The 25,593-nt window shown below is 36.9% G+C and overlaps 2 protein-coding genes across 2 annotated transcripts in view; one reads left to right on the top strand and one right to left on the bottom strand.

Moving 5' to 3' along the window:
• LOC306891750 (uncharacterized protein) overlaps positions 1-25,593 on the bottom strand; it is a 209,039-nt gene that overhangs the window by 19,599 nt on the left and 163,847 nt on the right. The gene's annotated exons all lie outside the window — the stretch shown is intronic.
• On the top strand, positions 8,710-15,600 carry LOC306892452 (uncharacterized protein; the record flags this gene model as incomplete). The annotated part of the gene is made up of 4 exons (XM_079453578.1): positions 8,710-8,782; positions 9,806-9,828; positions 10,579-11,866; positions 15,583-15,600. Exons 3-4 carry the CDS (start codon positions 10,580-10,582, stop codon positions 15,598-15,600), a joined length of 1,305 nt encoding a protein of 434 aa, XP_079309704.1. The 5' UTR covers positions 8,710-8,782; positions 9,806-9,828; position 10,579.

The raw sequence follows: 25,593 nt of genomic DNA, 5'->3' as shown, positions 1-25,593 counted from the left end.
CATACCAAGAAATTAGTCGATCGGGCAAACTGTTGGGTAGTTATTGCCCTTTTCGAGAAAATGTATATTATAGCGCCACCTAGAGGCCAAACGCCGACTTTTTTATACTGTGACCTCGGACTGACAGTATAAACATTTGGTCCAAGCCCCGTGCAGATAGCTCAAACGGTTCACGAGTTATAACCATTTTAGTAAAATTTGCTCCTTCCGGTTCCGACGTTTTGGCGCCCCCCGGCCACCGCAAATCGAAATTTCAACTTTTTTTCGATAATTATTTACATTCACACTCCACAGAATTCATCAGCATTGGTCTGGTTCCGATTGGTCAAAAATCCAAAGACTAGTTCAATTTTTTTATTTTTGCATAAAATGCAAATTAGCGGAAAAATTTGCATACCGGAAATGAAATCGGAGATATACGTTTTTTAAGTTTTGAGCCAATGATTACAATTTTATAAAACACTTGGGTGTGCAACAAACGGTTTAGGAGTAATGAGCGTAAAGGCGCTTTTCATCGCTGTAGCGCCACCTATGGGCCGACATGGCTGGCTCCGAGTATCTGAGTAGCGAGCAAGACTACTACCATCTGACCGAGTCTCAGCTCTGTCGGACTTACGGTTTGGGCTGTACGATCAGTTTTACGGCGGAAAAATAATAATAATAAAACCAACAAATACAATAGGTTTCTAGCGCTTCGCGCTCGAACCCTAAATATAGCTGCAAGCAGCGATTCCCGGGTTCGAGCAGTCTAAAGCGTCAAGATTGTTCAGAATGAAGAGAACTAGCGGCCAAAAGGCGCTGCCTTTAGTAGGTGACCTCAGAGCTAGTTCTTGAGTTATGGCCATTTTATTGTAAAAGGCTCCGCATGATTAGAACTTTTGGCGTGCGTCCCTTATCGACCTTGAAAGGAAATTTCAACATTCTTTCGATAGTTATTGACATTCACACTCCACAGAAGTCATCTGAATCGGTTTGGTTCCGATTAATCGAAAAACCTAGGACTAGTTCGCGAAAGTAGGTTTTTGACATCATCGGCGATAACTCACAAACCGCTTGTTTGACAGAAGCGGTTCCAGAGGCAAAGTTGTTCAGAATGAGGAGAGCTATCATATGATGTAAATAGTTTGATTATATGTCAAAGGTCACGTGATACACAATTGTTTTTGCAACCAAAAACACGTCAATTTAGCCATTTTTACTGTTATAGCGCCACCTAGTGTCCAAACGCCGCGCCCTTACGTATGTGACCTCTGAGTGATGGTTTTCACATATGTTTCAAGCCCCATGATCATATCTCTAATAGTTATTGAGTTATGGCCATTTAAATGTCATAGGCCCCGCCCATTTTTTTATTCTGATGCCCCTAAGCAACCTTGAAAGGAAATTTCAACTTTCTTTCGATAATTATTGACATTCACACTCCACAGAAGTCATCTGTATCGGTTTGGTTCCGATTAATCGAAAAACCTAGGACTAGTTCGCGAAAGTAGGTTTTTGACATCATCAGCGATAACTCACGAACCGTTTGATCGACAGAACTGGTTCCAGAGGCAAAGTTGTTCAGAATGAGGAGTCCTATCAAATAATGTAAATAGTTTGAGTATATGTCAAATGTCACGTGATACACAATTGTTAAAGGACTCCAAAAACGTTATTTCGCCCCCAGTGGCCGAATGAGTTCATATTTCTTACAGACCTTCTTGACCATGAGTCGAACAAGCCCAGCGAGTGTCGTTTTGATCGGCCTCCGTTAAGTCGGTCTAAGGAGTGCTCAAACTTCATTGGCCGATGGCGGACATGTTTTTTTAGATACGCCAATGTCCTTTTCTAGAATCATGGTACATGACACAAAGACACACCATACCAAGAAATTAGTCGATCGGGCAAACTGTTGGGTAGTTATTGCCCTTTTCGAGAAAATGTATATTATAGCGCCACCTAGATGCCAAACGCCGACTTTTTTATACTGTGACCTCGAACTGAGAGTATAAACATATGGTCCAAGCCCCGTGCAGATAGCTCAAACGGTTCACGAGTTATAACCATTTTAGTAAAATTTGCTCCATCCGGTTCCGACGTTTTGGCGCCCCCCGGCCACCGCAAATCGAAATTTCAACTTTTTTTCGATAATTATTTACATTCACACTCCACAGAATTCATCAGCATTGGTCTGGTTCCGATTGGTCAAAAATCCAAAGACTAGTTCAATTTTTTTATTTTTGCATAAAATGCAAATTAGCGGAAAAATTTGCATACCGGAAATGAAATCGGAGATATACGTTTTTTAAGTTTTGAGCCAATGATTACAATTTTGTAAAACACTTGGGTGTGCAACAAACGGTTTAGGAGTAATGAGCGTAAAGGCGCTTTTCATCGCTGTAGCGCCACCTATGGGCCGACATGGCTGGCTCCGAGTATCTGAGTAGCGAGCAAGACTACTACCATCTGACCGAGTCTCAGCTCTGTCGGACTTACGGTTTGGGCTGTACGATCAGTTTTACGGCGGAAAAATAATAATAACAAGCAGCGATTCCCGGGTTCGAGCAGTCTAAAGCGTCAAGATTGTTCAGAATGAAGAGAACTAGCGGCCAAAAGGCGCTGCCTTTAGTAGGTGACCTCAGAGCTAGTTCTTGAGTTATGGCCATTTTATTGTAAAAGGCTCCGCATGATTAGAACTTTTGGCGTGCGTCCCTTATCGACCTTGAAAGGAAATTTCAACATTCTTTCGATAGTTATTGACATTCACACTCCACAGAAGTCATCTGAATCGGTTTGGTTCCAATTAATCGAAAAACCTAGGACTAGTTCGCGAAAGTAGGTTTTTGACATCATCGGCGATAACTCACAAACCGCTTGTTTGACAGAAGCGGTTCCAGAGGCAAAGTTGTTCAGAATGAGGAGAGCTATCATATGATGTAAATAGTTTGATTATATGTCAAAGGTCACGTGATACACAATTGTTTTTGCAACCAAAAACACGTCAATTTAGCCATTTTTACTGTTATAGCGCCACCTAGTGTCCAAACGCCGCGCCCTTACGTATGTGACCTCTGAGTGATGGTTTTCACATATGTTTCAAGCCCCATGATCATATCTCTAATAGTTATTGAGTTATGGCCATTTAAATGTCATAGGCCCCGCCCATTTTTTTATTCTGATGCCCCTAAGCAACCTTGAAAGGAAATTTCAACTTTCTTTCGATAATTATTGACATTCACACTCCACAGAAGTCATCTGAATCGGTTTGGTTCCGATTAATCGAAAAACCTAGGACTAGTTCGCGAAAGTAGGTTTTTGACATCATCGGCGATAACTCACGAACCGTTTGATCGACAGAACTGGTTCCAGAGGCAAAGTTGTTCAGAATGAGGAGTCCTATCAAATAATGTAAATAGTTTGAGTATATGTCAAATGTCACGTGATACACAATTGTTAAAGGACTCCAAAAACGTTATTTCGCCCCCAGTGGCCGAATGAGTTCATATTTCTTACAGACCTTCTTGACCATGAGTCGAACAAGCCCAGCGAGTGTCGTTTTGATCGGCCTCCGTTAAGTCGGTCTAAGGAGTGCTCAAACTTCATTGGCCGATGGCGGCCATGTTTTTTTAGATACGCCAATGTCCTTTTCTAGAATCATGGTACATGACACAAAGACACACCATACCAAGAAATTAGTCGATCGGGCAAACTGATGGTTAGTTATTGCCCTTTTCGAGAAAATGTATATTATAGCGCCACCTAGAGGCCAAACGCCGACTTTTTTATGCTGTGATCTCGGACTGAGAGTATAAACATATGGTCCAAGCCCCGTGAATATATCTCAAACGGTTCATGAGTTATAACCATTTTAGTAAAATTAGCTCCTTCCGGTTCCGACGTTTTGGCGCCCCCCGGCCACCGTAAATCGAAATTTCAACTTTTTTTCGATAATTATTTACATTCACACTCCACAGAATTCATCAGCGTAGGTCTGGTTCCGATTGGGTAAAAATCCAGAGACTAGTTCAATTTTTAGATTTTTGCATAAAATGCAAATTAGCGAAAAAATTAGCATACCGGAAATGAAATCGGAGATATACGTTTTTTAAGTTTTGAGCCAATGATCACATGTATCTAGAACACTGGGGCGTGCGACAAGCGATTTAGGAATTATGAGCGCAAACGCATTTAGCATCGCTGTAGCGCCCCCTATGGGCCGACATGGCTGGCTCCGAGTATCTGAGTAGCGAGCAATACTACTACCATCTGACCGAGTCTCAGCTCTGTCGGACTTACGGTTTGGGCTGCACGATCAGTTTTAGCGGAGAAAAATAATAATAATAATAATAAATATAGCTGCAAGCAGCGATTCCCGGGTTCGAGCAGTCTAAAGCGTCAAGATTGTTCAGAACAAAGAGAACTAGCGGCCAAAAGGCGCTGCCTTTAGTAGGTGACCTCGGAGCTAGTTCTTGAGTTATGGCCATTTTAATGTAAAAGGCTCCGCATATTAAGAACTTTTGGCGTGCGTCCCTTATCGACCTTGAAAGGAAATTTCAACTTTTTTTCGATAGTTATTGACATTCACACTCCACAGAAGTCGTCTGCATTGGTTTGGTTCCGATCGGTCAAAAAACCAAGGACTAGTTCGCGAAAGTAGGTTTTTGACATCATCGGCGATATAACTCACGAACCGTTTGTTTGACAGAAGTGGTTCCAGAGGCAAAGTTGTTTAGAATGAGGAGAGCTATCATTTGATGTAAATAGTTTGAGTATATGTCAAATGTCACGTGAAACACAATTGTTTTTGCAACCAAAAACACTTAAAATTAGCCATTTTTACTGTTATAGCGCCACCTAGTGTCCAAACGCCGCGCCCTTACGCATGTGAACTCTGAGTGATGGTCTTCACATGTGTTTCAAGCCCCATGATCATATCTCTAATAGTTATTGAGTTATGGCCATTTAAATGTAATAGGCCCCGCCCATTTTTTTATTTTGGTGCCCCTAAGCGACCTTGAAAGGAAATTTCAACTTTTTTTCGATAATTATTGATATTCACACTCCACAGAAGTCATCTGCATCGGTTTGGTTCCGATTAATCGAAAAACCTAGGACGAGTTCGCGAAAGTAGGTTTTTGACATCATCAGCGATAACTCACGAACCGTTTGATCGACAGAAGCGGTTCCAGAGGCAAAGTTGTTCAGAATGAGAAGAGCTATCATATGATGTAAATAGTTTGAGGATATGTCAAATGTCACGTGATACACAATTGTTTATGCACTCCAAAAACGTTATTTCGCCCCCAGTGGCCGAATGAGTTCATATTTCTTACAGACCTTCTTGACCATGAGTCGAACAAGCCCAGCGAGTGTCGTTTCGATCGGCCTCCGTTAAGTCGGTCTAAGGAGTGCTCAAACTTCATTGGCCGATGGCGGCCATGTTTTTTTAGATACGCCAATGTCCTTTTCTAGAATCATGGTACATGACACAAAGACACACCATACCAAGAAATTAGTTGATAGGGCAAACTCTTGGGTAGTTATTGCCCTTTTCGAGAAAATGTATATTTTAGCGCCACCTAGAGGCCAACCGCCGACTTTTTTATACTGTGACCTCAGACTGAGAGTATAAACATATGGTCCAAGCCTCATGAAGATAGCTCAAACGGTTCACGAGTTATAACCATTTTAATCAAATATGCCCCTTCCGGTTCAGACGTTTTGTCGCCCCCCAGCCACCACGGATCGAAATTTCAACTTTTATTCGATAATTATTTACATTCACACTCCACAGAATTCATCAGCGTTGGTTTGGTTCCGATCCGGCAAAAATTCAGAGACTAGTTCATTTTTTTTTTTTTGCATAAAATGCAAATTACCGAAAAAATTTGCATACCGGAAATGAAATCGGACCTATAAGTTTTTTAAGTTTTGAGCCAATGATTACAATGATATAAGACACTTGGGTGTGCGACAAACGGTTTAGGAGTAATGAGCGTAAAGGCGCTTTTTATCACTGTAGCGCCACCTATGGGCCGACATGGCTGGCTCCGTGTATCTGAGTAGCGAGCAAGACTACTACCATCTGACCAAGTCTCAGCTCTGTCGGCCTTACGGTTTGGGCTGCCCATTCAGTTTTAGGGAAGAATAATAAGAAGAAGAATAAATATAGCTGCAAGCAGCAATTATCGGGTTTCGAGAGGTTCAGGTTAGTAAATGTCGACGGGCTTCAGGGATGGCAAACTAACATGTCCACAATCGACAATACAACCCCACACCCAGAAAAATGAGTCAGATGGTCAGCATTGGCTCATACAGACCGAGGCATGAGGACACACACATGCACATATAGGACATACATTACATTTTCTTATATCAAGTCATTCAGATAATTCAGTAGCGAGACTCACGTTATCAGAATAAATTAGTCAAATCCATTTCAGAAATGGCCCTAACACACATCCTCAATGAATGATAGGCCTTTAGACCCAGAATTTTGACTTAGGTGATCAGTAACGGTCTATGCAGACTACTCATGCTTACAAAGACATGTATGAAAAGCCCATTTGAATGAATATTTCACGTTTTGGACTTTTATGAAGGCATGCCTCTTCCGATGAGCATGCTTGTTTTGAGTCATAATATGTATAATACTACTTAATTGCAAGTCAGTTGGATTATTTATTAAGGAGTAGCAACCTTTAACGTACATTATTCACGTTAATATAATAAAGGACCCTGTAATGGTCACACAACAAATAAACTCAACATGTTTTTGATCATTATTGACCTAGAGAGTCCAGAGAGTACTATAGGAATCAGCTATCAGGAGTACTTCCTCGAATTTAGCATTTTCCAGCATAATTTGGTATTTAAATCTCTCTGTAGCGTCAGGGGAAGGATATTGTCAACAGATGTTCGAAGCCCTGCAAACTCTTGCGGATCATCACTGGTGAAACTTGGGATTAAAGGCTAAATTTAAATTTAAAAAAGGTAAAAAAAAGGCTTAAGGGATTACATTTCTCATGGCTGTGTTGTCCTATATTACCAATGTTGTAATCTCTTAGTGGCGGCAATGGAGGGTTACCCATGTTATGTGAGTTTGCCCATGACTCTGACTCCTTATCACCATGGCTGTTTATACCTTGCTTTGGAGGAGGAAGATGAGCCTTTCAGTTCTAAGAAGCAAACACGTTCCTATATCTCCTCCATAACCTCTGTAAAACCAGACTATGTCAGTGTCTCATTCAAAGTCACTGGAGGGGGTGGCCAGTATTCAACGTCACGTAATGGTTGGTTAACAGACTAAGGTGCTATACTGAAAGTGGCTTAATGCCTCATATTGGCACTTAATGTAGGGACAAGTGTTTGTTCTGGAGCAGGGTTTGTGGGATAGGCTCTGCCAGCGTCTTTTTGATTCTGTTTATCCAATATGGTGTGATGTAACCGCTTGTTATCCTCCTGCATTTACATAAGAACCCCCATTGTGGAGTTAACCATGAAACTACAGGGGTGCTCTTGTAACAGGGGACAGGTTGTGATGTTTAATTCATTCCACTCATAACTTCTGAGCTCCAGTTGTGTGGACTGTAGGGCTGGAAGAGACGTAATTCCTAGTCCAGACAGGAGGAATCTGCTGTCGTCGTGGACGAAAATCATGTAGAGTCTTTGCTAAATGGAGTGTAAGATATCCTATTGATGCAGAAATTAGCTATTTGCCTCGAAGGACCAATGTGTAATAGAGTTTGTTGCTAGTGTAAAGATGTGATCACTGTGAAGCATATGTTAGAATGCAAACGTCTCCATTCTCCTTTAATACAACTTTTTTGTATTTTAATTTATATTTACAGAGCAATTCACTGGCTTCTGTTAATATAACCTGTAAGGTTTGAATTGTGGGTCTCATTTTATTCAATATTTCTAAACAAAAGACAAAAAGGCCTAAGTAACACAATTAAAGAAATATATACTGAAATAGGCAACATATGAATTAATAAAATAAACCAATTATTGTGGTATGACATGTTGTATATTCATAGATATTCTGGTATTTATTATTGTCATAAAATATGTCATGTTTGTTTATTGTTATCAAGTGTGTGATTGTTTCTTCATCAAAGCCACTTAAATGAAGATATGGTGAGTGTGTAGGCCTTTGGATTACAATGAGTTCAGTGTCATGTTCAAGATACCAGTTTGAGATCATTTGAGTTTTCTGATATATTGTATTATCCTTTAGGAATCAAATGATGGGTATTGTAACATATTATGTGAATTATGCATATATGAGGTTATGAGGACATCTAGTGGTCATCTAATATACTGAGATCCATAGTCACGTAGGCATGTTTGGGGACGACAGGGGTCATAATAAAGATATATAAGACGTGCTGGAGTTCGTTGGTCTGTATAAAGAACAGAACAGGTATATAAATAGTCATTAAGAAATACAAATGGTCAGAAATAATCCTCAAGTACGCAGATGACAGTTAAAAAAATCTAAAAGTGACTCACAACTTAATGTTTTTTTAAGCAGGGATTGTTTTTGCAGTAACTCCACAGTTTCCACAAATGTATCCTTTTATCTATATGGTAATCCTATTTCAATACAAATATAGATGAATATATCCTGTTATGGTAATCCTATTTCAATAAAGAAACAATTTTTCATTATAGTAGCTAGTTAATGTTTGTACGTAAAGTATGATATAAGTTTTTTCCACTAGGTGTCGCAAATTTTGTTGAAAGCCTATATCCGTTTTTGTTGGGAAGAGAAGGAATCCATTTTGGATGTTTGCAAGTGGTAAGTCACGCGATGCCAATGCTCCGGTGTAAAATGTTAAAACATGTTCATTAGAGAAAATAATACATCGATTTATTTTGACAGTATGTTTGTTTAGTAATAGTGTTACCGTTCGTGTTTGTTATGCTCAGTTGGTAATGTTTGACTGTATTACGCGTTTTGTCCTTATTTTTTTATGATATCAAATTAACGTTTTAAGGATAATTCCGTCATGTGTTCATTATTTTTATATTCAGGTCGAATTGTGATTTATATTTATAGATATATTATGACTTCGTGTACTCATGTAACGCTGGTTAGAAGTTTAATGTTGTATAAGACGGATATGCAGCCTCGAATAATGTAAAAAGATTTGTAGAGGAGTGTAATTGTTTACAAGTTCGCTTATTTGCAATGTCTAAATCGACACAGATCACAGTTTAAAACTTTATGTCTGTTTTGATGCGACGCATGGAAGGTTAGCAGTTATGGACCGTCTACAAACTATTTCATACGGAAAAAACGAAGAATGGTTCCCATTATTTTTATTTCTTAAAAAATATAAAAATAATGAAATTGTGCATCTACATTTTAAGGTGTATATGCTCACTGGAGCAGTATTAAAAATAAATACTATAAAAATAAGGCAAAGTCGTAGTATATTACTGTATTTTCCTTTTCACTTTGCCGGACAGGGATTTTATTTTTCCCCATTCCCTCGTTGACCATGTGTACAATGGTACTGATATTATTGATCTAGTTATATGAGAGCAAAATGAAGGTAAACGGCTTATTATGCTTTACGATAGTACTTTATTACAATAAAAGTGATTATTATATACATTTATGTCTGCTGTGGTGGGTGTTGTGACACACATTTATTCGTGTATGTGTGTTTGCTTTATAGATGTATCGTAAAGTGACATGCATGATTAATGTTCAAATAAACTAAACTGACATTTCTTTAAAAGTCAGCACTTTATAATAAGCTAAAGTGTAATGTTGTATGTTGGTTATTAAATGTTTTTCACTTTTATGTTGCAGAAGACGGTGAAAGTGAATCTGAGGTAAAAATGTAAATTTTGTCTTTTGTTTATAAATATTTTTAAAATGTAACTAGAAGTTAAGTCTTATTATGTTACAAAGTGTTGTTTAGTCAATGGTTATTTTTTTTTGTGTTTCACTAAATGTCTTTTATGTGAATATTGTTTTGAGCTGATACTTTAGATTTGAAGTTGCGCAGTAGTATTCAGTTACTAGATCAGCTATGTAGTAGTATCATCAAATAATTTCATTGGTCAAGGAAAGTGACCAAATGTGCTTGTTCCAAGGGACATGATCAGTACAGTACACTGTGTCCATATCTGGGTATGCAAAATGCAAAATATGTTTTTGGTGACTTATGTGAATCTATGTGTATCGAGTATCATCTGCATAATGATCTTGTGTAATGTACTACTTAATATCATTCAATATCTTTTTTTAGGTAATGATTAGGGCACCATTATTGTTTCAAAAGAGTATAAAAAAAATCGCAAACAGTACCCAACCCTATGCAAAAAACACATAAGTTGGCACATGATGTAGCAAGTACATTTTGCATGCATAGTCAGAAACATACGTGATATCCTGGGCAGGTGGTGTTCCTGCGACAGGCCCATCTGGTCACCTTATACTTAAAACTACACAAAATGGAAACAAATACTGTCATTAATAATATAAGACCTTGTTGTAATATGAAAAAAATTTAAACTAGGTTTTTTGATATTGTATTGCATTTGTAACTAATCTTTAATTTTATTTATTTTTGTGTGCAGAATGCCCCGTACTAAGAAGAGCCTGCGTTCGCAGGTAGCCAAGAAAAGGATGGTGGACCGGATGGCTGCTTATCCTGCAGAGGATGTGCCTGCTGTTAAAAAAGTGGCACAATCAACTGAATGTTTCGGACATCATGACAGCTCTGCACAAATACCTTTCCAAATACCTTCCAAAATACCTTTCCAAATACCTTCCAAAATACCTTCCAAAATACCTTTCCAAATACCTTCCAAAATACCTTTCCAAATACCTTCCAAAATACCTTTCCAAATACCTTCCAATATGCCTAATCATGAAACCATCTCTGAAATCAGTCCTGAACCAACGTGTCAATCAAACTATGAGCAAAAATCTAAAATAACCATGAATGCTGTTTTTGATTTGTTTCCTCAGAAATCCTATATCACTGGCTCTTTCCATCAAGGAGATCCTCGTTATGTCCAGAATTATGGGAAGCAATGTGCTGTTAACAGTTTAACTGCAATTCTGATGTGTAAATTGAAAAATGTTTTTCAGTGGAGCACCAGTGATATTAATTCTGTGTTATTGCATGGTGATCAATTCTATTCAGACCTGGAAGCTGCTGGAAAGATCAGTGACCGCATCAATGGCTACATGTACGTCGAGGAACTGCCTGACACACACACACTGAATGATTGTACTTTTGCAATAAACTATGGGACAACATTAAGTGGTTTGTTTGGTGTGACTAGATATCAGAAATCTATGCGTAATGTTTACATGTCTCTAGATAAATCACTGACTCGAGCATTTCAGAATTTTGATGCATGTTTGGTGAATGTCCAGAGAAGCATTTGTGCAGCAGTCAAACAAGGCTCCTGGTATGCAGTCATCGATCCACATTCACGAAATCATGACGGAACATTAGCATGTGAGGGTAAGAGTGTAGTGGTTTTCCACCGTGACATGAGATCTCTGTGCACGCATTTTAAGAAGCTCGGAGCCTCACTGGAAGCTGACGGTACTCCCTTTGAAGTAACTGGGGTGAATGCAAACATGAGTGATGTGCCTTCTGTCTCTGTGTACAGTCCAGTAGTCGCGACAGATGCTGAAGCTGAACAAGCGGTAAATGCTAAAATGGAAATTGATGTAAATCTCAATCAGTGTGTTATTGATGTCACAAGCACAGATACAGAATCTGTTGATGAAACGTGTGTTCAACACACACCTGAAGTCATTTGTGTGGAGTCAACAGATGAAAATACAAGTGATGTTGAATTTATTTCAGAAATTGTCAATGACACTTTTCAGTTTAGTCCGTTAACAGTACAGCAACAAAAAAGCATTTGTTTAAAGTTGAGCATTGTAAACATTGTCAGAGAACAGAACAATGCAAGTGTGGCTGTTGAAATGGCTGAGCCTTGTGTAACTAAAAGTATTGTAGGAGATGGCAATTGTTTTTTCCGAGCAGTAACCTGTGCTGTATCTCAGGATGAGACAGAACATCGTAGAATGAGACGAGCTGTTGTTACACACATACTGCAGAATGAATCAAACTACACACAGTATCTCAGAGAAGGACACAGTTCTGTAAGAGACTATATATCCACATCAAGGATGAAATATCTCGGTGTTTGGGCAACAGAACTTGAGATTCAGGCTACTAGCGATTTAATTGGTGTTGACATATTTACATACAGTGATGATAAATGGCTCAAATATTCATCTTCAAATGTGTCATCAAATAGACGTGGTTGTCAAAGCAATGGGATTTACCTGAAACATGTCAATAGCTGTCATTATGAAGTTGTTCTGTGTGTGAAAACCAATGATAGTAGCTGTGCCTCCTTTTGTAAATCACTATCTGAAGATGATTCATTAAAACGAACACCATACTCACGTAAGCAGAACAGGGAGAAACTCCAATACAGCACCAATAATGACTTACAACAGAAGAAAAACATCAATGTTAACAAAAGGTATCATGAGGATGAAACTTACAAAGATAAACTGATGAAATCTAGCACTGAGAAATACCAGAAAAATGAACAGCATCAAGAAAAGATCAAACAATATAGTAAAGATAGATATAAATTTGATGATTTGCATCGTGAGGTTCTGAAAAAGTTTAGTACAGAGAAGTATGCGAATGATCAAATACACAAACAGGCCAAAAAAGAATTTAGCCACCGAAAATACCACGAAAATGAAATACACAAACAGGCCAAAAAAGAATTTAGCCACAGAAAATACCATGAGAATGAAATACATAGAAACAGTGTTATAGATTATAATATACAGAAATACAGAAATGATGATGGCTTTGCCAGTAGGATTAAAATAAGAAACACTGAAAGACGATGTGAGACACAGATGAATAAAAAGGACATTGACTTTGTGATAGAACAGTTTAAAGATAAAATATCTACAGGTCCTGAATATGTTTGTTCAGTTTGTCATCGCTGTTGCTTTAAAATGCAGGTCAAACACTGCAGAATAGATACATACTTTCAAAAGTCAGCACAATGCAGGTATGTTGCAGAAAAATGTGTAACATTTAATTATGTACATGAGTGTAATGAAGACTGTTGTGAAGACTGTGTGTACAGAAACAGCTCTGCTGCATCTCTGTGGATTTGTCACACATGTGATAGAAAGATTTCTGATGGTAAAATGCCTGCTGAAAGTGTAGCAAACAATCTTGTGTTGGATCCTATTCCTCCTGAACTGAGCTGTTTAAATTCTCTTGAGACACATCTGATAGCAAAGCATATTCCATTCATGAAGATGCTGGCATTACCACGAGGTGGACAGAATGGTGTTCATGGACCTGTGACTTGTGTCCCATCTAATGTGACAGAAGTGGTGAATGTGTTACCAAGATCAGAAAATGATGATTTGATGATTCGTGTGAAGCTAAAGAGGAAATTAACATATAAAGGACATTATGAGTATAAGTATGTACATACTGATAAGATAAAGACAGCACTGGCATACTTAAAGGATAATAACAAGTGGTATTCAGATGTGGACTTTAATGAGACTTGGATTAATCCTCTGAGTCAAACAGAAGAAGAGATTGTTGAGGAAATTGACAATAATGAGCAACGTTCAGAGAATTGTCAGGACATGTGTGTTGAGACAGAGAACAAAACTGAGAATGAAGATGATGAGATGACTGATGAGACACTTCATGATAGACAACAGCATGGATTATATATGGACACATGCCTTCAACCAGTGGATATTGGACAAGAAATTTGTGATCAGCATTTTGATGGCATTATGTCACTTGCACCAGCAGAGGGCAGTAGTCCAGTGAGAATGTTAATGGATGAAACTAATGAAGCCAAATGTTTTCCAGTTCTTTTTCCAAAAGGCACAGGAACGTTTCATGACTCAAGACAGGAAAAACTAACAATTTGTAAATACTTGAAAAATAGAATCCTAAACGCAGACGGACGTTTTGCTCAAAACCTAGATTACATATTTTATGGCCAATATTTGTCTGAGCTGAATCAAGTGATTTCAAATGTATCAATTGCTTTAAGGAAAGGTTATCATACTGATAACAAAACAAAAATTACTCCAGAGAATCTGACAAATAAAGAATCACTGCAAAAGATTTTGAATTTTGATCAGGGTTACAAATTCTTAAAGCCAATAAGAGGATCACCGAGTTTTTGGAGCTCTTGCCAACGAGACCTTTTCGCTATTTTGCGTCAACAAGGCCTACCATCGTTTTTTGCATCATTTTCATCAGCTGACTTGCGCTGGCCAGAGTTAATGCAGACTATTGCGAGACAAGAGGGCTGTGAAACTCCTATTGATGAACTGGACTGGTCTGAGAGATGTGGAATGCTTAAACGTAATCCAGTAACTGCTGCTCGTATGTTTGATCATCGGTTTCATTGCTTTCTTAAAGATGTGATCATGTCGCCTGCTCAACCAATCGGAAAAGTCATTGATTATTTCTATCGTGTAGAATTTCAGCAGCGTGGATCGCCTCATACACACTGTTTGTTTTGGGTTGAAAATGCACCTCAAGTGGACAGAGATGATGATAAAGATGTTGTAGCATTTGTTGATAAGTATGTGACTTGTGAAATGCCATCTGAGGAAGATGAACTGTATGAAATTGTGAGCAGTGTTCAACAACACAGCAAAAGACATTCAAAAACATGTAGAAAGAAAGGAACTGTGTGTAGATTTAACTTTCCACGTCCACCGAGCAAAAATACTTTCATTACAAGAAGCAGAAATACTGATAAGGATAAAAAAGGAGCTGATGATAAAAAACATGAAAATACAAACAACTCTAAAGAAATATCAAGTGAGCTAGCTGAATCTGTATTAAAACAAGTAAAAGAATGTTTGTTGAATAGTGATGCTGTATTTGACTCAGTTGACTCTTTGTTTGCATCTCTTGGTATAAATCAACAGATCTTTGAAGCAGCGTACATCAAACTGACCAAGAAAACAAGTGTTCTGTTGAAGAGAAAGCCAAGTGACGTGTGGGTGAATCAGTACAATCCAGATCTTTTACGTTGCTGGAATGCAAACATGGACATACAGTTTGTTGTTGATGCTTATTCTTGTGTTGTTTATATCATTTCCTACATTTCTAAAGCAGAGAGAGAAATGGGATTGCTGCTGGCTAATGCTCAGAAAGAAGCACACAATCAAGGTAATATGGATGCAAAGCAGGCTTTAAGAAAACTTGGAAGCGTGTTTTTACATAATCGAGAGGTCTCGGCTCAAGAAAGTGTTTATCGGTTGACAAACATGAGATTAAAAGAAGCATCAAGGAAAGTGGTCTTCATTCCAACTGGACCTAATACAGTAAAAATGAGTTTGCCCTTAAACGTAATGCAGAAAAAAGCTGAATGTGCAGAAAACGACAGTGATGACATATGGATGAAAAGCATCACAGACAGATACAGAGCTCGACCAAACACAAAAGAATTTACTGGAATGTGTTTAGCAACTTTTGCATCAGAATACAGAATTTTGTGTAAATCTGAAACCTCTTGTTCTAACAGAGTAAAACTGGAAAATGACATGGGATTTGTGAGAAAAAGAACTCGCACAGGCTTTGCTGTTGTACGATATGCACGTTTTTCACCCACTAAAAATCCTGAAAATTATTTTCAAAGTATTTTGGAATTATTTTTGCCTCATTTTTCTCAAAGCCAACTGAAACCACCAAATTTCACTTCCCATAAAGATTTTTATGAGACTGCATATGTAACCATTAATGACGAGCTTGAGTCAGTGAAAATGATAGTGGACACAAACATGGCAAAATTTGAAAAAGAAGCAGAGACAATACAGAGAGCTCAAGATGATCTAGAACAACATGGACCAATGGAAGATGCTTGGGGTGAAATGTGTCCAGAAGCAGAACTTGAGCGTTTGGAATGTCTTGACAATAAACAACAAACAGAAACAGAGGAAGGTGATGATGTCATACCCGATCTATTACCAAATGCAGGTGTTTCCAAAATAGAAAAAAATCCATCTGCTATGACAAAACAAGATGCAATGGCTTTACTACGATCATTGAATGAAAAACAGTCACAAATCTTTTATAAAGTACGTCAGTGGTGTTTAGCAAAAGTACAATGTGAAAACCCAGATCCATTTCATGTGTTCATATCTGGTCCAGGAGGTGTTGGAAAGTCTGTACTGATTAAAGCAATGTATTATGAAATGTCTCGTATCCTCTCACAGTTGTCAGACAATCCAGATGAGACACACGTGCTGTTAACAGCTCCGACTGGTGTTGCTGCTTATAATATCAATGCCGCTACAATCCACAGCACTTTCTCTATCGGAACAAATGCTTCACTGCCGTATCAACCACTTGGAGATGAAAAAATTAATTCATTGAGAGCCAAATTTGGAAAACTGCTAATTTTGATAATTGATGAAATTTCAATGGTTGATCATAAACTTCTAGCATATATTCATGGAAGATTGAGACAGATAAAACAAACTGGGGATTATTCTGCATTTGGAAAAGTCTGTGTCATAGCAGTCGGAGATTTTTATCAGTTGTCACCTGTCAAAGGAAAACCACTTTACACCGAACCTGTGAACAGTGTGAATCTTTGGGAAACTAACTTCAGTTTCGTTGAGCTTACAGAGATTATGAGACAAAAGGACAAAAGGTTTGCAGAATTATTAAATCGTCTGAGAGTACATAAAAAAGGAGAACCAATGCTTGAAGCAGATGTTGCTATGCTTAAACAATGTGAAACTGGTGATGGAGATGAAAGCACAGCTATCCACATTTATGCAACTAACAGAGAAGTTGATGATCATAACATAAAAAAGTTGTGTAAATTGTGCTCTGACACAGTTACTGTAGATGCCAAAGACTTTGAGAGAAATGCTAAAACTGGCCGAATGGAAAGAAAAGATGGGTTTCATGTCAGAATTCAGAACAGTTCTTTGGAGAAATCTCTTGAGTTATCTGTTGATGCTCGAGTAATGCTGCTGAAGAATATCAATGTTTCTGATGGGCTTGTGAATGGTGTTTTTGGGACAATTAAAGAATTCTGTTATGATGATGATGAAAGATTTCCAACCAAAATTTATATTGATTTTGATGATGAAAGAATTGGTAAAGAAGCCAGACGTAAAAACCCATGTTTAAAACCTGGACTGGAGAAATGTACACCGATTGAACCTTCAGAAGAAAAAGTCACAAGCGCTGGGGGCATCAGAATACAGTATTCACTGAAACTTGCTTACGCATGTACAGTTCACAAAGTACAAGGTCTCACAGTGAACAAAGCTGTTGTGTCATTGAAAAAGATATTTGCTCCAGGACAAGCTTATGTTGCTTTAAGTCGTGTGACTTCTCTTGATGGACTGATAATAGAAGATTTCAAGGAGAAAGTTATTTTTGCAAAAGATAACATTGTACAAGCTTTGCAGAGTATGCCACCATTCATTCTTCCATGTGAAACAACAGAAAGTTCAACATTTCAAATGATGTTACACAATGTGCAAGGGCTCATTCCACATATCTCAGACATTCGACATGACAGTAGATATTTTCAAGCAGATATGATTTGTGTGACAGAGACATGGCTAAAAACAAACTATTATGATAATGATATCAGTCTTGCTGGATACTATTTTCATGACAAAGCACGAAGTGATGCATATGACAGAAGCCGAGATGTTTTTGCTAAACTAAAGGAGGAAGATCATGGTGGTGTGGGTGTATATCACAAAGACAATGTAGACATTACTGTACTTGATCTACCATGTATTAACATTGAATGTGTAATGTGCAGGGTTGAACATTTAAACACAACAGTGGCAGTCGTGTACAGACCTCCATCATATAATGTACCGTTGTTTAGAGAGAACTTGATTCACTTGATCAATGAAATCAACAGTTTTCCAGGAGGCAAAATCATTCTTGGAGATTTCAATGAAAACCTTCTCAATAAATCAACTATTCATGATGTTATGCAGCAGTTTGGTTTCACACAAATAGTTCACAGTGCAACAACTGAAAACGGCACATTGATTGATCATGTTTATGTAAAAGATGTTGAGTTGGATAAAATAAAGATTGACATAATGCCCACATACTTTAGCTACCATGACTGCATTGTGCTCAAGTGGCTATTTTAATGTGCTAGAAGGAAAAACATATGAAATCGCATAAAGGTAAACAAAAAAAGGTGAAGAAATACTTTAAGAAAAGGTTACTATTATATAACAAAGTGAAACAGTTCATTGTGTTGATAGAGTTTATATGTTTATTCCACTAATGAAGTTGATGAAGATAATATAAAGGTCTGAAAACATTAACTTGGATCAAGTAAACAGTGATGCATATTTACTTACATTATAAATGTATTGCACTGACATTTTTAGAATAAAGAAATCGTCCAAACTTGTAAGTCGCTTTGGATAAAAAAAGCGTCTGCCAAATGAATAAATGTCCAACAGTATGGGGGGGAGGGGGATACAGGGGTAGGGCTTAAAATATGGACGGCCCCTGTGGGAGTTTTTGCTGCCTTCACATGCTATCGGAATTATTGTGAGTATGAATTTAATTTATTTATTTTCTTATTTAGTTATATATTTTTGTACTATTGTTTTTAAGAAAATATATTTACTCAATTTATCTTAAACTACAAAATATAATAATATTTTTCAAGATTACTGGACAACTAAACAATCAAACATGCCTAACTGTTAAAATTCCAGTAGATGAAAAATGACTCTATCTCAGGTGAGATCAGTTAGACAGCTTGAGCAGAGCATCCATTAACTGTTCTCCAGTATCCTGCCAGTTCATTTTATATCATGTGTCTGTTGTTACTAAGTAACCATGAGTTATAAACCTGGCAATAACTCTGCTAGTAGATTTATTTAAACTGTGATCATCTGTGTCTTCATCATTACTAAGCTTATCATTCTGAGAACTTGATATATATTCTTAAGGTAATGTGCTGCTGATGCACCTAGAAAAACTCTACATTTAAAAGACAAAAAATGTGAATAGCCATTTAAAGTCTTTTCACTGCACATAACAAACCACAACAGATACAACAAAAGTCATTCACTATAAACATAACATATGGGCTTTATGTGATGACTAAATCAAATGTGAACATTGTGGATCTGATCAGATTTTTGGATGTATGTATAAAAACTACACGTAAGCAACTATACTGCATACGATCAACCAACCATAAGAAATGTATTTCCTGTATTCCAAGCAAATAATCATTTGATCAAACGATCTTTGGATGTGACCTATATAAACTTCAGTAATTATACTGCATAGGCCACAATCCGCTGACCAGAAGGAAAGTATTTTGCTGTACTGCAAATAAATGACCATATTACATACTACTTTTTTGTTAAACACGTGCAGTTAAAAGGCAGCAGAAGCAGCACATTTCTGGTAGCATGTGAAGGCAGCATTGGGAAGGCAACAATTTGTTTCTATTATTACTGGCTGTAAGGGTGATGTAGATTTAAATTTTACCTAACTGAATATTATATTTTTTAACCTAATATAATAAAATAATTTATTTAATAATCTTTAAACGTATTTATATACTTCTCAAACATTGTACTACTATTCATTATGTTTTTTAAATTATTATTTCATTTTTATTTGTGTCTTTTTCCTTTATTCATTAATTCGTTCATTGAAGTATTATATTTATTAATTTGTTTTATTCTTTAAAATGTGTGTAATGTCTATCTATATATCATGAATGTGTATGTAGTCTTAAAACACAACAGTAACATCAACATATAAAGGAAAAAGGAAGGAGAAAAACAAAAGGAGAAATGTGAACTCAGAAAAATCATTGTCAAAATCTGCTGGTTCATTGGCATCTATATCCCAACACTTCAAATAGTAATACACAGGTGAAAATATATTTTATCTTTTGGCCATGACTTTTATTATATTAACATGTCCAATGTATAACATACGTTTGTGTTACAAACATATTGTGAAAGATTCTATATATTGACCATGTATTAATGCAACAGATGTAGTAGGCTTTACATACAACAATGTTATAATCAGAATCTCATTTTCAACAGATACACCAAATCTTCTATGCTGCTCTGATGACAACATCATCTTTGTAACAACAACATTCCATTGTTCTCAACTCCGTGACCAGCAGACATTGCCAGTTTCTATAAAATCAAGTAGAGTTTGATTGCACAATATTGGACGTATCACTTCAACACCACCTTCATCTTGGACTGTTGACTGAAGGCAAGTTTGGTTGATAGATTTACATTCCAGTTACAAAATATTGACTTTACAGTATTTCTGTGTGACTCCATTTAGTAGCAGAAGACAAACCTACGTTTTTTCAAAACTATCTGAATGAATGACTTTCGGCTCATTGCAGGTTTTGATTTTTATTCATGACTCTCAGAAGAGGAAACCAGCATAATTTTGTCTTGTTACATTATTACACTTCTTTCAGTGTGATATGTCAAATAATCTGAAATGTTAACTGCTCAATGACTTTTATTCATCTACATTTTATTCACTTTTATTCACAGTCAGTCTCCATTGATTCAAACCAGTTCCAATGCATCTTCAGCTGTGCCGGTTTAGCACAGTCCCAACTCATCTTCAATGCCACTGGTCACACCAAGTATCAAGATATCTTACCCAGGTCCAACTGTCATTCACCATCACGTTCATTTAGAACAACACTGTTCTCACCTTTACTTACATCACACAGAGCTGTGTTTACATCCTACCGTACCTCTAATCTGCATCACGTCTGCAATTGGCCTTCATCCTGGTCCTGCTCTGAGTCGCCCTTTTGCTTTCTTCCTGCTTTCATCATGTATCTGTTTACTTTGTGGTTGTGTATTTATGTGTACTTTAATTTTTTCAATGCATTGAAAATGAATGAATGAATAAAAAGCATTTTATAAAAATTTCATCGAATGGGGTAACTCCATATGGGTATATGATGTACTTCCAGTTAAATATTAACCAGATATGCCACTTTTGCTCTAATAGCACTGAGGTTAGTTTTCATCAAGTGATAATAGCAAAACTTTCAGCAAACTGACAACACCACTGTTGAGCATTTTTGATCAAGCCTCAATCACTTTGTACCAAGTATTAGTAAATGTGGTATTACATTTATAGTTTACTAAACACTCTTCTTTATAGTAGATGATGACATATTGGTTGGATAAAACCCCAATCCTGGATGTATTTTCAAACAACTGAGTGTAAAACACTATTGTTCCTCATGTAGCTATGTGTGCTTAATGTAACAAAGGTGGCTGAGATTTTAGCAAACAAACACCATTGCCCTGTTTGCATAAACCCTGTTATATATTTCTCTAAGTGTTATATATTAATGTTATATATATTTCTCAAAAAAATCCATATTTATGAATGAATATGACAAATGCTCCTTTTTTCTTTTCTTATTATATATTTTTGAAATGACATAAGACATGAAGAAATGCATTTTAATTTTTCAATTATTATTATTAATTATTATAATTTATTTTGTGTGTTCTAAATCATTATTGATGTTCCAGTGTTTAATTTTTCATTTATTTTATCAATTTCTATATTCTGTCATTAAAAATATTTTCCTTTTTCCAATTGGTTTGATTTAATATGTAGGTCTATCTATTAAAACAAAACACTTTGCTATGTCAATACATGAACAATTAAAATCCTTGATATCTTTTTGTTACTTTTAAATACTTATATACGCTTCGTTTAAAATATGGCTAGCCTTTATGTTATTGTGTCCTTTGATGTACCCAGCAGTTTTGTTAAGATACTTTTAATACTACTTAAATTATTTATTTATTGCTTCACAAAAAAGTAAAAAAAATGCATTAATTATTGGGGTTTTTTGCAATTACATTTATGTATTTATATAAATAATATTTGAATATATCCCTTTTTTAAGTAACAATACATTTGTTGGGCTTGATTGTGTGTCCAGAAACACATGCGTCTAGAAGAATAGATTTAAAAGAATGTTGGTAACCAAAAGTGTTTGCTTCCTATTGACTTGCATCAGTTTTGTCTTCATACAATGAGGACCAACTGGTTTTAAATATAAACATTCTTCAAAATACCTTCTTTTGTGTTCTGAACAAAAACCAATGGATTACAATAAGCAAGTTAGTGCTACTCTGCTGCCATCTATTGGCTAAAATACAAATTTAAAATTTGTACTGTTATAAAATGTTGCATGGTTGTTTATCTCAAATCAAGTTTATTTACATAAAGCTTTTTTATACAATTTTATTGTAAGAAAGCAGCTGAACATGAGATAAAATGTCTATAAGCAAAACAATACATTTATGAAAGGAAAGTAAGAACAGAATATTAAAAGATTACACACATTCATTAAACTTAATAATTCACACACACACACACACACACAGTAGCAAACAAGCTAAATGATGCTGTTGCTTTATTATTATAAAGCCACCAGGTTGTGCATGCACGTCACTTTGGGAGTCCTGAAAGTGTCACCTTTTATCAAAATGTGAAATAATCCATTTTATTTAAATACTGTTTGTCACAATGTGGATTGTTTCAAAGCAGCCTTACAGAAGAATAGAAAACGGAAAAAATAAAAGTTAAAAAACCAAGGTAATTTAATAAAATTAAAGCAGTCTTGTGAGCAAGCATACATGGTATTGTGGCAAACAACCCAAACTCCTATGTCCAATGATAAATATATGGAGAGAAACACTGAGAGAAGACAGTCTCAGTCGAGAGGGACAGGTGTATCCTTTGATGTATCACAACTGCACTCAGTTACTTTAATAATAATTATTGAGTAAATATTTAAGAATATCAGACGGAGCTTATTACAGTAAATGAGATAAAAACAAATTGCTTTGTTAAATATGGTGAAGATAAATCATTTCACTTAGAAATTGTTAGCATAGAAAAATGACAGGAATTATCAGTATCGGCTCATGCAATGTACGCATGCTTAAACACACATGCACATATACTAAAAGCATGTGATTTTCCTAAATGTCCCAAGTTCAAAAAGCCTGTAAAAATGTAATTCATAGATGTGAAAGACTATCTATTGCCAATATAGACAATCTACTTCAGAGTATCTTTTTTAATAGTGATCTTGACCATAGGTTGTGCTATAAGACCACAAATGAGCCAATTAGTTATTCTCTGCTTCCATCTAGTGGTTATGATGGAAACAATGCAGGCTGTCACTGTCACCAAGATGAGCTGATGATGATACCTACAAATTGCAGTGCTCCTGTGGAAAGATTTGTAAATTTTGAAACGTCAAAGAGCCAAAGGAGTTATTGGCTTTTGTAAAGTGGGCAAGAGTGTTTGTAAATGCAAGTAGTCTAAAGTTCCTGTACCTGGACCATTATTTTCCAGTTGTCCTTGAGCTGTGAGAATTGTCGGATTTTGGAAAAAGGAGAAAAAGTGCTTTCATATGCAAGTTATTTGAATAACCAGCGAAGATCCAGTGCTTAGATATTTATTTATGAATCGAATATGTATTGTTGTTTACTAATAGCGACTTAGTGATGCTGTGCTGTCATCTAGTGGCTATAATGGACACAAGACCATGTATGTATTAACACCCCATAGAGACCCTGAATTGAAATTTCTACTTTTTTGCAAGTACTTTTTATGGTCCCACCCCAAAGACTTCATATGCATTGGTTTGGTTCTGATCGGTTGAAAAATCAAAGAACTAGTTAGCAAAAGTAAGTTTTTAACATCATGAGCAATAACTCCTGAACCTTTTGATTGACATCAATGGATCAGGAGGCAAATTTGTTCAGAATGAGAAGAGCTATCATATTATATCAATAGTTTGTGTGTATGTCAAATGTCACGTGATACACAATTGTTTAAGTAATGAAATACGCGTCAATTTAGCCATTTCTACTGGTCTAGCGCCACCTAGTGTCCAAACGCCAACTTCTTTTGTAGGTGACCTCGGAGTGATGGTCTACACATATGTTCCAAGCCCCATGATGATGTGTTAATCCGTTCTGGATTTATGGCCATTTTAATGTGATAGGCTCCGCCCAGTTCAGTTTTTGGCATTTCCTACCGTGTATGAAAACAAAGTTCAACTTTTTTTCAATGATTATTTACATTCACACTCCACAGAAGTCATCTGCATTGGTTTGGTTCCGATCGGTTGAAAAACCAAGGACTAGTTCGCGAAAGTAGGTTTTTGACATTATCAGCGATAACTCACGAACCGTTTGATCGACAGAAGCGTGTCCAGAGGCAAAGTTGTTCAGAATGAGAGGAGCTATCATATGATGTAAATAGTTTGGGTATATGTCAAATGTCACGTGATACACAATTGTTTAAGCACCCCAAAAACGTTTTTTCGCCCCTGGTGGCCGAATGAGTTCATATTTCTTACAGACCTTCAGGACCAGGACACGAACAAGCCCAGCGAGTGTCGTTTCGATCGAGTTCCGTTAACTCTGTCCAATGAGTGCTCAAACTTCATTGGCTGATGGCAGCCATGTTTTTTGAGAAACGCCAAAGTCCTTTCATACAGTCAGGGTGCATGACACAAAGACACAACATACCAAATAATAAGTCGATTGGGCAAACGGTGGAGTAGTAATAGCCCTTTTCGAGATATTTGCTATTATAGCGCCACCTAGTGGCCAAACACCGAGTCTTTTTTATTGTGACCCCGGACTGAGGGTCTTCACATATGGTCTAAGCCCCGTGAAGATATCTCAAACCGTTCTCTAGGTATAGCCATTTTAGCGAAATAGGCAACTTGCGGTTCGGATGTTTTGATGCCCCCTATTTACCCTGAATCGAAATTTCAACATTCTTTTATGATTATTTATATTCACACTCCACATAATTCATCAGCGTTGGTTTGGTTCCGATCGTGCAATAATCCAGGGACGAGTTCATTTTTGTTTTTTTTCATAAAATGCAAATTAGCGGGAAAATTTGCATACCGGAAATAAAATCGGAGCCATGATGGTTTTAAGTTTTGAGCCAATGATTACAATGATATAAAACACGTGGGTGTGCGACAAACGGTTTAGGAGTTACGAGCAAAAAGGCGCTTTTCCTCGCTGTAGCGCCCCCTATGGACCGACATGGCTGACTCCGAGTATCTGAGTAGCGTGCAAGACTACTACCATCTGACCAAGTCTCGAGTTTGTACAACTTACGGTTTGGGCTGGGCTACGCGTTTTATGGCGGAATAATAATAAGAAGAATAAAAATCCTTACAAAAACAATAGGTTTTCAGCACTTCGTGCTCGAAACCCTAATAAAACCAACAAATACAATAGGTTTCTAGCGCTTCGCGCTCGAACCCTAATAAAAATCCTTACAAATACAATAGGTTTTCAGCCCTTCGGGCTCGAAACCCTAAATATAGCTGCAAGCAGCGATTCCCGGGTTCGAGCAGTCTAAAGCGTCAAGATTGTTCAGAATGAAGAGAACTAGCGGCCAAAAGGCGCTGCCTTTAGTAGGTGACCTCGGAGCTAGTTCTTGAGTT

The sequence above is a fragment of the Barbatula barbatula genome (genome assembly GCF_947034865.1).
Source record: "Barbatula barbatula genome assembly, chromosome: 3".
NCBI lineage: Eukaryota > Metazoa > Chordata > Actinopteri > Cypriniformes > Nemacheilidae > Barbatula > Barbatula barbatula.
The sequence above is the reverse complement of the archived record's forward strand: the minus strand, read 5'-3'. Positions and strand labels throughout refer to the sequence as shown.